This window comes from Gymnoscopelus braueri (genome assembly GCF_963280865.1).
Source record: "Gymnoscopelus braueri genome assembly, chromosome: 19".
Classification (NCBI taxonomy): domain Eukaryota; kingdom Metazoa; phylum Chordata; class Actinopteri; order Myctophiformes; family Myctophidae; genus Gymnoscopelus; species Gymnoscopelus braueri.
In genome coordinates, this window is record NC_137621.1 from 46,636,856 (window position 1) to 46,651,708 (window position 14,853).

At 39.6% G+C, this 14,853-nt stretch overlaps 1 protein-coding gene across 1 annotated transcript; it reads right to left on the minus strand.

Annotated features, from left to right (window-relative positions):
* Positions 1–1,096: 1,096 nt before the first annotated feature.
* Positions 1,097–10,974, minus strand: LOC308074822 (uncharacterized protein; the record flags this gene model as incomplete). The annotated part of the gene is made up of 8 exons (XM_080414321.1): positions 10,903–10,974; positions 10,472–10,679; positions 10,218–10,298; positions 4,310–4,396; positions 3,923–3,957; positions 2,540–2,689; positions 1,810–1,951; positions 1,097–1,155 (listed from the first exon to the last, which is right to left on the minus strand). Exons 2-8 carry the CDS (start codon positions 10,635–10,637, stop codon positions 1,097–1,099), a joined length of 720 nt encoding a protein of 239 aa, XP_080270447.1. The 5' UTR covers positions 10,638–10,679; positions 10,903–10,974.
* Between the last annotated feature and the right edge of the window lie 3,879 nt (positions 10,975–14,853).

Consider the following 14,853-nt stretch of genomic DNA (forward strand, 5'->3'; position numbering starts at 1 on the left):
CACCTAGACACAGGATCTGACAAAAAAATTGACCTGAAGGTCAAGATTAAATTATCCCCTGAGCAAGCAGGCAGGCTCTATAGAGCGTGCCAAAATTCCTGAAGGGGGAGTCAACAAGTGTCTTTTGGTAGCGGCGGACATCTTTGAGGGGTAAAAACCAGGTTGACTTAACATTGCCCAATGCCACGCCCAATGCCACGCCCCCCCGTGGTGACGACACGTTGGCACGCTCTATTAGCTCAATGGTAAAAAATTCAGCACTTGCGCACAGAACCAGGTTCAAATCCGCGGGGTAGAAGAGGAAAGTTACATAGTGCAGCTTTAAAAACCTCTCACATAGAAAGGGGCCAAACGCCCTTTTGTCATGTATTGAATTAAATCTATGTATAGCCCTATTAGAATAAAGAAATGTGAAACCTGTCAGGGTTAAGTGTTGAACGAGGACCCAAATGCAGACACTGAAGGCAGCAGGTCAAATCCAGCAATTTATTAATAAACTCAAAAACGAGGCAGGAAAATAACACTGAACACACGGTAGACATACGAGGAACTAACAAGGAACACACTCAAACACAGGGTTTAAATAGACACATGGATAACAGGACACAGGTGAACTCAACTGACAATCAACACTGGGATAGGCTCGAGGACTAAGAGGACACAGGTGGAAACACAGACAAATCACAAGACAGGTTAGACAAGGCAGGCACAAAACTACAGGGGCGGACAGGAAACAATTAGAACAATACTACAAAATAAGAACCAGAAACACTTCAAAACAAGACACAGAAATGCATATCCTGACATTACCCCTCCTCAAAGGGACGGCTACCAGACGTCCCACAAAAAAAACAAAAACAAGAGGGGGCCCAAAGGAGGTCAAACAAGTCTTCACACTAGACTGGGGCAAAAAACCTGAACACAGAACTGATACAAACTGTCAAGAACAAAAACGGACTGGAACTTGACAGGGAACAGGACTGGACAAGAGCAAAGAACCAGGGGCTAGAGAATAGGGCAGGGCAGAGTGGGACAGGAACAGGGCTAGGAACAAAACATAGAACTGGGATGGGCAGGGCCAAAACTCTGCACTAGCTCAACTAGGCAGGACAGGCTCTGAGCAGGACAGAGCAGGGTGATACGGGACTGGGGAAACTGAGGGAGAAGGAGTGAGGCAGCGAAAAAGTGACGAGAAACGGGCAGACAAGACAGAAGCAGACAGACAGCTAGACTACATACTACCAACAAGACTGACCGAGACCGACAGAAGGACGAACAATCAACCAACAGAAAGGGACTCACACAAAAAGGCAGGTGGGCAGACACACAGACAGACATGCAGAAAGGCACAAAGACAAGCAGACAGGCACCAACTGAGACAAACCAATAGACAAACAGATTAACTGACAAATAGGCAGGCAAGCGGACAAACAGGTGACTTGACACAACAGGCGGGAAAGCAAGTCAGAGGGAAGACTGGAGGACTGGGGTGTAGATAGACGGACAAACAGACTGGCAGACAAACTAGCAGACAAGCAGAGAGGGAGACAGGCAGATACACAAATAGGGAGAGCAGCTAACGGGGTGGTTGGTGGACCAACTACACCCCTGGCCAGAGGGCGGGGTGTTCCAGAGTGGAACTGGGGGGACTTAACAGACTGGCGAAATGGGGAATAAAGGGCATGAGAAATAGAAGGGCTGACAAAAGGAGAAATGGGGGTGCGAGTGACCTGGGAAACAGGAGGTCTGACAGACCAGACAGGGGAGCTATGCTGGGAAACGGAAGGAATAGGCTGGCTAGGTACAGACCTAGGGACGGGGCTACGAACGTGGCTGGGAACAAGGCTAGAGACAGTAAAGGGACTGTGGACAGGACTAGTACGGGGGCCCGGAGCTGCGTTAGGTCTGGGTAATGGAGACAAGGACCCAAGGGAACTGGGACACGAGGAATCTAGGAAACATGGGGGCAAAGGCTCTGAAGGGCATGGAGACAGGGTACACAGAGACTGGGGGACAAAACCAGAGCTGTGTAACATTGCAATTAAGTATAGTAGGTACAAAACTTAAAAACTAACTTAAAATTAAAAGATAGAAACTGGCAATTTTGCTTTTGGTGTTGGAAAATATATATACAATATAATATATTGTATATATATTATTATGCATATAAACAAAATGCTAATCTGCCCACCAGAGGGTGGTGCTGAGCTGTATATGATTAACTCTGCACTAAAAGGTCAAATATGATGACCTACAGTACTGTGGACATGTTAGGACAGAACTCAGTTCCAATGAGCATGTTCACCCAGCCCATTCCCAGTCCAAGAATCAAACCTGGGACCCGAACTCTATCCCAGGCGGCCTCTCTACACATTCAGCTATGGCCACTAGGCAGCTGTGCCATTGAATAAAAATCCTCATCAGGAATCACATTGACTGATGGCACCAGTGAAGAGCTTTTAGACATTTTAGTATCTTGTTTTGGATGCAAATCAACATCGAAAGTAACTTCAGAGGTGACAACAGTATCGTAGACAACTGAGTCTGAAGGATCCTGGTGGATGTCATCATTAGAATTAGCATAGATGTTGGAGGTTGTGTCAACAGCGGGCATGATGTTGATGGTCTCGTAGACATGAGACATGGTGAGACCTGTTGATTGGTCTTCACCTCTCGTTCCTTCATGAGTCTAGATTAGAACATAGGAGGAAAAGCCAGTGTAGAAAATGTTAGCCATGCTTTTAAAAGTAAAGTGGGCGAGGGGTCATTTACTTATAGGAGCCACACAGTGGAACGACCTCGAAACCAGGGTCAAACTGACAACCAATCAGAAGTCTTTTAAGCAGCAGACGAAAGCATGTCTATTAGAAAAGGTTCCCCTACAGAGGGTCATTAGACTAGGGAAAGATAAGGGAGCGCTTGTTGTTGTGTATGTTACTGTCATGTGTTGTATTGTAATGATTTTTTTACGTATAAACTGTTAACTGTTAGAGGACCTCTTGTGTCATCCTCGAACTGCTGTATTCTGAGTCATTGTATGTTATGTTCATTATGTTGGTAATAAGGCATAGTGAGTGACATTTCACTGTCACCAGAGTTCTGTTGCTGGAAACAGTATGGTCAGATGACGTTCCCATTCCTGGTCCTTCTCTCATTGAGTGTTCTCACTTACCATTTCCTACCGTTATATTTTCTTTTTCTTTCTTGAGTATACAGTAAGTATAACAAACAAAGAAGGAGCTATGTATTTGGATGTGTACTAGTTTAGTGTAATGTAGCGCATGTGTTGAAATTCAACACATTGTAATGAATTCAATTTTTCAATGCATACACACCAAATTGTAGTAATTTTAATTAATTAATTCATGTATTTATTCCATAAATATTTTTCTTTACAGTAGGGTTAGTGGGGAGGGGGGTTTACCATCAACTTTCACCAGCAAAAAAATAATAATAATAAAAAAATCAGCAATGAGCTCAATATAATATATAATATATTGGAATCGGTATCGGCTGATATGACCCTGCAAATAATCGGATATCGGATATCGGCCATAATTTCATAATTGTGCATCCCTAAATTGGTAATTAAAAGGAGCCCATAGGGCACATCTTGTGTGATGTCAATATCACTCTTACAGCAGTGCAATTCTTAACAGAAGTGCACCCAACTGATATGAAACAAACTAGTAGTTTACCTTCATTTAATCCAAGTAACAAATATGAACCATAAATGGAACATATTACCGGAATGCTCCTTTTTCAAGTGTGATTTGGCCATGAAACAGCAGCCTCAAGCACAAACACATTTCATTAAAAAATATAAGCATAAAAACAATGTAGAGTGAAAACAACACAATAGTGCACAAGTTACAGACCAAAGAACAATGAACAATCATAAGAAAACAATCACAATACTCACCACTTCAGTGGGGTTCCTGGCACTGAGAACGGCCACTGGAAAATATGGAAAACATACATCTAACTGATATTATCAATGTTAGCATTTTGTTCTCTGTCCCCCTGGCCAAGGGAGATATTAGGCTTCTGGGCTACAGGCAGGGCTATTACTACAGTATGTGTGCGTGAGTGAGTGTGCGTGTGTGCGTGTGTACAGTGCACTTGTGTGTGTGTGTGTGTGTGTGTGTGTGTGTGTGTGTATGTGTGTGTGTATGTGTATGTGTATGTGTATGTGTATGTGTATGTGTGTGTGTGTGTGTGTGTGTGTGTGTGTGTGTGTGTGTGTGTGTGTGTGTGTGTGTGTGTGTGTGTGTGTGTGTGTGTGTGTGTGTGTGTGTGTGTGAGTCACCTTGTGGTTTTCTGGTTCTCTTTACGTAGAATATCAGCAGGGCCACCACTATCGCTGCTAACATGACAGCTAAACTGACAAGCAAACCTGGAAGTGTGTATACGTAATTGAGTTAGATTCTCTGGTGGCCACATTTGTAAAGAGCATGACATGCACTTAGAAATCATGCACTATTAACAGACAAACCAACAACATACAGAATTTGAACATCAGGTAGGTGATACTATAGTATCAAATACTGTGCTAAGTTGACTAAGGGAGAGTTTCTGAACAGGCACTGAGCCCTCCTACACATCTATTCACTCATATATCTATCTGCTACACTTCAGACCTTTAACCTATTCTCTGCTTTTTTCCATTCGCTGTTCACCAGTGGTATTAACTAAGTACATTTACTCATATACTGTACTTAAGTAACATTTTGTGGTACTTTTACTTTACTTGAGTATTTCATTTTTCAATACTTTATACTTCTACGGAGAGCAGCAGCCTCTACAGGGCTCACTGGTCCTGGGAGTGGTATCAGGACACTCTGAGTGGTAGCGAAGTAGAAGGATTTCAGGACCTGCTGTGAGGCTTTTATTTATGTGTTTTAAAAAAAAACAAGCCACATTCAAACGGCCATAGCTTTGGAATGGAGGATCGTGGCCGGCAATTTCTTTTTCCAGAGCCCATGTTAGTGAGGACAGCGGTCACAGAGAATATTCCATGATTTTTCAAAGGTACACTAAATTGTCGTTTTCGCTGGCAAGGGGACGGTAGACGTAAACAATAATTCATTCATTCCTGGCAGTGAGAGTTAACCACCTGACCACAGTTTCCTCTGTACTGCATGTCCTTAACAGCCTATAGTTGACGCTTGAAACAGTGCAACACAGTGCAAAAATTGCGACATTAGTAAAATAAAACCCAACACTCTCTAAAAGATTGAAAACATGAACAATTGAAATGTAATCTTCACTATGAACACTATCTACACATCATATTGTATTCACAATGTTCCAACTGATGTCCTTTGTGTTTCATGTGGTGTTTCCAGGACTGGTAGATGAATAATCTGCTATGGACTGGAGAGTTGATGTGGATAGGCTTCTGACAATCGGATAATCCACTCAATGCAGTAGCTACAGTATAGTTTTCTAAATAATAATAATAATAATAGTATTTATTATTATTGTTATTATTATTATTATTATTATTATTATTATTATTATTGTTATTGTTATTATTATTATTATTATTATTATTATTATTATTATTATTATTATTATTATTATTATTACCCTTATTATTATATGCTTTATTTATGTATAGCAGCTCTAAGCAAAGTAACAAAGTTCTTTAGGTGTGACACCACAAGCTAACCTCTGAGATGTACATAAAATGAAACAAACAGAAAAAGACCATAATAAACAAACTTTCTTTGGCTATATGACTATATATTTCTATTGCAGGACACACTGCACACACATGATTTAAGTAAACAGACTGCATACCAGTTCCTAAAGATGAGGAGGAAGAGGATTCATGAAGCATGGTTGTAGTAATGGTCATCTGAGTAGTTGTAACTGGAGCTGGAAGCATGTTTGAGAACAACAGAGGAATATATTTGATCAAGTCATGTGCTTGTTTATGCATTTCTAATTTTAGTTTCAGCCAATAAAGTAGAAAAGTTGAGTACATTTTAGTTTCAATAATGTTGTCTTTTCAAGGTTGCACAGGCAGTTGTTTAACTTAAAATGTGTACAGTTCATCATTGAAGCACATTAGTTACAGACTCACCATCTTTAACATTAAGGTGCACTTGTATAAAGTAATCCTTAATAATGTGTATTTGCAGTCCACATACGTATGTTCCAGAATCTGACTTATTGAGTTTAGTGATGGATACAAATGCATTTTTTCCAGAGTTTCTCAGAGTTATTCTTCTGCTTGTTTTAGTTTCTCCAGATTCAGCCTTGACAATGATGTCTTCATTTGTGTTGCATGGATAGTCACAGAGATACTTTGTATTATACTCATTGAGGGTTAAGATGACATCCCAGTTCGAGCACTTGAAAGACACATTACCCCCAACATGTCCGGTTATGTTGAGAGGTTTTGTCTCCACAATACTCAACACTACAGTACAAGAGATAAACAAGAAAACAGCTCATCAGTATGACTCACAACTTGTTAATTCAGAACATGATGTGAGAACTATATATTTTCCATAAGTTTTGTACAACAGTGGACAGACAAAGGATGAGACAGCGGCATTGAGAGCCTCATATAGACTCGGAGACAGAGACAACCACACAAATAGAGACAGATGAAAACAAGCAGAGGTCACTCACCAGAAAGCAAACAATAAATGTAGATATTTCTCATGATGACAATGAGCTGCAGATGACTTGTCAAGTTCTGGCCAGAGAGGATTTGTGACTTCCTCATGTTTCGACCAGAGTTTTTTCTTTCTTTTTTATGACATTTACTCCACCCTCTTCCTCTGATCTCTACCACGCACGCACACACGCACGCACGCACGCACGCACCGCACCCACCCACCCACACACACACACACACACACACACACACACACACACACACACACACACACACACACACACACACACACACACACACACACTTCCTCACTGACTGATAGTTGTGCATCGTTACATCTATTAATTACTGTATATTTTTCAATGTGTTATCTTTAGAACACAATGAAGGATGAACTTCAGATAACTTCAAATGCTACTCAATAGGCTGTATGTATCCTGTCTGAGTTTGTGCTGCAAAATGGAACTTGTACCAACTGTCTATTTGTCACTTCAAAACCACAATGACCGTTTATGGTTGTGTGTGTGTGGCTCTGACGGAAATGACATTTCATCAGACTGATAAGATGCAACAACTGTATCAAACATATCACTGGTGTATAAGAGAATGGTTCCCAAAATGTTGCTATATGTAAACTGCTATTGACAACCTTATGACTCTTGTAGGTATAGCACTGCGCTCGTACCCTGGTACATTATCCTAGATGTGTATACATTCTGGTAAAGAAAGAAAATGTCATAGTCAGAAAAATATCTGTTTGCTTTGTTTAATTATTCATGCCACAAAACATTTCAGCCATCCGGCCTTCATCAGTATGAACAAGTGGTTGGTGTTCCCTATCCCATTTAGCCCTCTAGAACCTGAACTATGAAGGAAAGGTCAGAAAATTCAATTGTTTTGAAAAGGGACACTTTATTGGGTCTTAAAACATTTTAAATGTTGTTTTATTTTTTTTAACATTCCTTTGTATCATTTATTTGTTGTATCATATTTGATACAAGGGGTATTACAAGGGGTATTTCAAGTCGGTTTTAACATTACAAAAACAAAATGAACATTTATTTTAGACCTGTAGTATCAAATATGATACACATCGTAAAGGACTATAGACCTGTATTATCAAATATGATACAAACACTTTTAACTTAAATGCTAAATTTTGAGAGCTCATAAGTGCATTCAAGTTATCCAACACTTATTTCAAAACATTAGTAAAGATATACTAGAAAAACTTACCAGAACTGCTTAAAAAATAATTGTTTGTTAGTAGTGCATCAACCTCTCCTGTTTAGTTGATTGCAGCCATTTTGGGTCAGACCACCTGAGGCTCTGTAACTACCTGCAGTGCAAATAGTATGGTCCAGGGGGAAGTGGGGATGTGTCAGATATGATACAACAGGTTCTTGGTCCAAGTATTGATTACACTGATTTATTAAAAAATAATTAGTTGTGTGTATCATACACAGTATGATACGTTTGGCGTTATAGGGTTAGGCCTGTTACACCTATACGTTGTTATACCTTTCAGGCCGGGAACGCATCTGTGTCATTTTAGCTGTTGCTACTGTATATAGATAGCAACATACATTTTTATCTTCAGAAAACTTAGGTTAGGATTTAGGAGGCGTTTTCAGAATCTGCCTCTAAATAGGCTATTTAATAGACACTATGCAACTATGCAATACTTTTTGAGTCATTATTTAGACTATATCAGACATACCTATAGTGATATTTATCCTTTATTAAAAATCCAAATTTGTTATGCCCTTACAGTATGTCTTTGTTGTCTGTATTCCGTTTCCATGTCTGTCTGTCTGTCTCTCTCTCTCTCTCTCTTCAATCTATTCTGTTTCCATGGCTCTCTCTCTCTCTCTTCAATCTATTCCGTTTCCATGTCTCTCTCTCTCTTCAATCTATTCCGTTTCCATGGCTCTCTCGCTCTCTCTCTCTCTCTTCAATCTATTCCGTTTCCATGTCTCTCTCTCTCTTCAATCTATTCCGTTTCCTTGTCTCTCTCTCTCTCTCTCTCTTCAATCTATTCCGTTTCCATGTCTATCTCTCTGTCTCTCTTCAATCTATTCCGTTTCCATGTCTCTCTCTCTCTTCCTCTTCAATCTATTCCGTTTCCATGTCTCTCTCTCTTTCTCTTCAATTTATTCCGTTTCCATGTCTCTCTCTCTTTCTCTTCAATCTATTCCGTTTCTCTATCTCTCTCTCTCTTTCTCTTCAATCTATTCCGTCTCTCTCTCTCTTCAATCTATTATCTCTCTCTCTCTCTCTCTCTCTCTCTCTCTCTCTCTCTCTCTCTCTCTCTCTCTCTCTATTCACTGGCCCCGTATTATCGCTGCTTGCAGCTATATTTGTCCTTGTGTTTGGGAGTCTGGGCCACATCCACAAACTTGTGCTCCGCGGCATGCAATTAGGAGGATTGCAAAAGACAAATGCAAAACAGTTGGCTAAATACTGTTCTGTCTCAGCTATAATGGGCAGTCTGTCTATCTGGAGAAGGCGATGTTTCATTTACCCTTGAGTGGCAAAAAAAAAATAAAGAAAAATCTGTATATAGTATGTCATCAATTTGTTATCTTTTTTCCTCTGTGTGTTAAGCATGTGCAGCAGTTGTATCTGGTTTGCCCGTATAATGTAACCTGATCAATGTTTGGATCTATCATGTATTGCACTTTTTGTGCAGATCCAAATGAAATAATTCAAATGTGTGTTCATTTCTATTTAAAAAATAGTTTGTTGCTATATTGTCTGTCCAATTTGTTTGAGTGATGAATGTTTAATATACCATAGTGGAAAGGGGAAACACGCCTTTGGCTTTTTTGTGTCTCATCCATTTGGCGTTTTTAACCTGTTGTGCTGCTGTACCTCTGAACATTTTTAATCAATCAATCAATCAATGACCTTGACCGCATAGCTTAGGGATGTGATGTAAATAAGGGGACTAAATATATATTTTTCTATATAGTCTACTGTTAATTGAAAATCTATGAGACATTTTAGTATATCTTGGTTTAGAACGGATGCTAATCTACATTGAAGGTAACTCTTTCTTCAGAGGGGACTACTGTACAGTAGCATAGATGTCAGAGGTTGGGTTGATGGTCTCGTAGACAGACATGGTGAGACCGGGGGTCCCTGTTGATTGGTCTTCACCTCGTGTTGCTTCATTTGTATGACTCTAGATTAGAAAATAGAAGGAAGATGGAGTATGTCATATAGACAAATACAACTAATAATAACAGTGGTGGAAAAAGTAAAAAAAAAATTTACCTAAGTATCAACACTGCAATATAGAAATACTCTGCTAGAAGTAAAAGTTCGGAATTCAAAATGTACTTGAGTAAAAGTACAAAAGTATTGGCATGAAAATGTACTTAAAGTACCAAAAGTAAAAGTAGTCATTATGCACAATGTCCCATTTCAAGTTTTCAAATGTATAAAAATATTTTGAAAATAGCAAATCGACAAACTCACAATGTGTCGCATCGCGACACATTGTGTCACATCTATATATTATATATTTCTATTGAAGGACACACTGCACACATAGGATTTAAGTAAACAGACTGCATACCAGTTCCTAAAGATGAGGAGGAAGAGGATTCACGAAGCATGGTTGTTGTGGTAATGGTCATCTTAGTAGTTGTAATGGGAGCTGGAAGCATGTTTAAGAACAACAGAGGAATATATTTGATCAGGTTATGTGCTTATGTTTATGCATTTCTAATTTAGTGTCAGCCAATAAAGTAGAAAAGTACATTTAATTTTCAAAAATGTAGTCCTTTCAACGTATAACAATAAAATACAGAGCACAGGCAGTTAACTTACAATGTCTACAGTCTTCTGCTTGTTTTAGTTTCTCCAGATTCAGCCTTGACAATGATGTCTTCATTTGTGTTGCATGGATAGTCACAGAGGTACTTTGTATTATACTCATTGGAGGGATAGATGACATCCCAGTTTGAGCAGTTGAAAGACACTGTACCCCCAACATGGCCAGTTATGCTGAGAGGTGTTGTCTCCCCAATACTCAACACTACAGTACAAGAGATACACAAGAAAACAGCTCATCAGTATGACTCACAAATTGTTAATTCAGAACATGATGTTAGGACTATATTTTTCCATAAGTTTTGTACAGAGGACAGACAACAGTGGACAGACACAGGATGAGACAGAGGCATTGAGAGCATCATATAGACTCAGAGACAGAGACAACCACACAAACAGACAGATGAAAACAGGCAGAGGTCACTCACCAGAAAGTAAACAATAAATGCAGATATTTCTCATGATGACAATGAGCTGCAGATGACTTGTCAAGTTCTGGCCGGAGAGGATTTGTGACTTCCTCATGCTTTGAACAGAGGTTTTGTTGTTTTTTATGTTAAGCAACCAGACATTTACTCCACCCTCTTCCTCTGATCTCTACCACACACACACACGCACACGCACACGCACACGCACACGCACACGCACACGCACACACTAACCCTAACCCTAACCAATATAAAAAGGTGAAATGACTCTATATTCATATTTCTAAGGAACAATAGTAGCCTACCATCCAACATGTTTTAAAACTGCTTACATACTGTATGAGTCGACTCAATGTGTAGAACACATTGAATGATGAAATTCAGATAACTTCAAAGTGCTACACAATAGGATGTAACCTGTCTGAGTTTATGTTGCAAAATGGAGGCTTGTACCAACTGTGTATTTGTCACTTCAAAACCACAACCACTGGTTATGGTTGTGTGTGTGTGTGGCTCTGAAGGAAATGACAATTCATCAGACTGTTTAGATGCAACAAATCTATAGTGAGTATAGAACGGAGGCCCATGGGTTTCAAAGTCTAACCCCAGCCATCACTTACACAAATGAAGAAGTCAGAAAAATGCCATAATGTGCTATTTTTTTTTGGCCAATCAACCGAATAAACAGTACACCAAACGTGACACTGATGTATAACTTGGCTCCTTCCATGTATGGTTCACTTTTTTAATAGCATGATTACAATTTTAACATTGGCTGTGATAATTCTATGTTGAACATTGTGTGCTAATATTTCACAGACGTAAATCTATTTCCATTGATGCCAAAACGTGCTTGCTGGGGCTTATGTGTAGTTCTTGAAAGAAACATATGGACCCATATTTTTGTTCTAGTTTTGGGCACCTGTTTTTGTTTAGGGCAAACACTTTGGCAGTGGTGTAAAGTAACTAAGTACATTTACACAAGTACTGTACTTAAAATGTTGAGGTACTTTTACTTTACTGGAGTATTTCCAATTGTCAATACTTTTACTTCTACTCCACTATCTCAGAGGCAAATATTGTACTTTTACTCCACATTATGTATGTTTTATTACATTATAAAACATACATTAACCACTTTAGCCTTATTTTATACCTAGGCTATTTTCAAACATTTTAGTACTTTTACTTTTGGTACTTTAAGTACATTTTGATACCAATACTTTTGTACTTTTACTCAAGTACATTTTTAATTCCGGACTTTTATTTCTAACAGAGCACTTCTACATTGCAGTATTGATACTTTTACTTAAGTAAAACATTTGAGTACTTTTTCCACCACTGCACTTTGGGCCGGCACTGGCAACCATCCTTATATCTGGATCACCACTTTCTCTTGGCCTCTGAGCTTGATGATGAGCTTGGAAGCTGCAATGGTGTGGAATAACAAACTGTAGGTCATCAACAGCATTCTCCCGCAGGTGTTGCTACAGCTCCTTATGCTGATTGCAATAGTGTTGATATGAATGTTTCCCTGTGTTATGATGAATAGTGATTGTGACATTTCACTGCCCTGCCTTGCTGACCTTTTTGTTATAAAAACACCATTCCCTTTGCTGTGTTCATAGAGCCAAGTAATCATTTTAATTAAGTATTGTATCTTGAAGGGGAAAGGAAAACAAAGCAATATGTCCCATTTAAGTTTAATTAAGAAAATATATACAGCTTGTAGCCCTAGAGTATATCAATAAAGTCACTGAAACAAACAGTCAAGAGTAGGCTACCATGCATTTTCTATTGAGTAGCATACAAAACAATTTGTTATATTGGGTTTGCTAAAGTGAAAGTTCAACTCTAGCTAAATGATGGATAGTTAAGAACCAAATGGACCCTTATGGGTCTGTAACTCTTGAGAGTGTATAAATGGAACCAAATGGACCTGTGAGGTCATTAGCATTTGTAAACTCTCAGAGTTACATTATCCTTGATTTTACAATATAAATTGGGGTCCCAGAGATAGAAATGCCATTAAATGGGGGTCCGTAGTCTCTAATGCATGTCAAACTGGGGGTCCTTGAAATTAACATGGTTGAGAATCACTGCTAGAGCCGTAAAAGTCTTCTCTTACGGGGGTCCCTGGCATATCTTTTCAAATGGTGGTCCGCAGACTAATAAGTGTCAATTTAGGGGTCCTTGACATGAAAAAGATTGAGAACCACTGTCTTAGGGAAATCAGAAAAGACCAAATACACAACTGAGGACAAGGCAAACTTTGTGGCTTATTGTACAAGGCATTTGTCTTTAGGAATCCGTCGCCTTGACCCTCTTGGCAAAGAATTAATTTCTCTTTCATCTGTCGACAACTTCTCCCCTTGCCTCTCTTTTACCCGAGAGTCTTTCGAAAGCTTCTTCTGTTCTTTTTTGCTGTCTTTTTTTGCCTTTCTGAACATCTTTTTGGTGTAGTGCCCCTCGCCGCCGTTCTCCACGACCATTTGATCGACCTTATGAAGGAGTCGACTGGTCTGCGATGGCTCCTTCACCTCGTTACTGAAAACGTGGTAGCGCCCGTGACACTTCCGAACGATGTCGTTCAACTCTTCGCTCTTCGAAATAAATTCCTCGATCGTTTGCCTCTTCAGCCTCTCTCCGTGGGTGAAGAGCAGCATTGTGTATCTGCCCGACTCCTTGCCGAACGTGGCTCGGATAATCTCGACCGTGTCTCTCTCCTCCTGCGTGAACCTCCCCAGTTGAATCACCACCAAGAAGGCGTGTGGACCGGGAGCGGACAGAGAGACGCATGTCTCGATCCTTCTCAGCACCTCCTCTTGGGTCAGATCTGTGTCGAACAGGCCCGGGGTGTCTGTAACGGAGACTTTTCGTCCGTCGACCTCTCCGTTGGCTTTGTTGCATTCCTTCGTTTTGGCGGCCGGGGACAGCTCGGATAAAAAGGCTTCCCTGCCCAGGATGGTGTTTCCAGAGGCGCTCTTCCCTACCCCTGTCTTCCCGACGAGAATGAGTCGTAGTTCGTTGGCGCTTTTCGGCTTTCTGGATCCTGTAAAGATGAAAAGAAAGAGTTGATCAGTTGCCCCTGTTTTTAACGGGGTCATCCCTATGTTCCCCGGGTTCTATGTTTCCCCACTAAGGTTAGGGTAAGGGTTAGGGTTAGGGTTAGGGAGTGTGTGTGTGTACGCAGCTCAATGTTTTATGTAAATTCAACCAACAAAGTGTGTTGACTGCCTTGACCGCATAATGCAATGATGCAATGAAGACATATATGTATATATATATATATATATATATATATATATATATATATATATATATATATATATATATATATATATATATATATATATATATATATATATATATATATATATATATATATATATTTATTTGTAACTCAATTCTTTGTTTCTGGAGATTCTACAAATGTCTTTTAAACCCTACTTTTTTTTAAAATGTATGTTTCTATATCGTTGGTTCTCAAACTTTATCATGTCAAGGACCCCCAAAATGATATGTATTTGGCCGCGGACCCCCATCTCAAAATATTTTGTTATAGGGACTCGTAGAAGCAAAGATTTGAGGCATGGCCTGTCACTGTTCATGAGTTTGTCAATGGATGCATATTAGAGCAACATGAATTTTGGTTTGTCCATTGTATTGCGACGGGCAGCCTGTTTTCTTCCATTATGTCCTATATAGAACAGTGCTTCTCAAACCTTTTCATAACAGGGACCCCCAAATTTATATATATATTTGGCCGCGGACCCCCATCTGAAAATATGTTGTGCCAGGGACCCCCAAAAGCAAAGATTTGTGTTTGCTTAAAAAATACATACATTCAAAAGACTTCACTAATGTTCATGATTTTTGAAAAATAGCAGATCTACAAGCTCATAGCGCGGCACTCACGCGCTATGAGCTTGTAGATCTGCTATTTTTGAA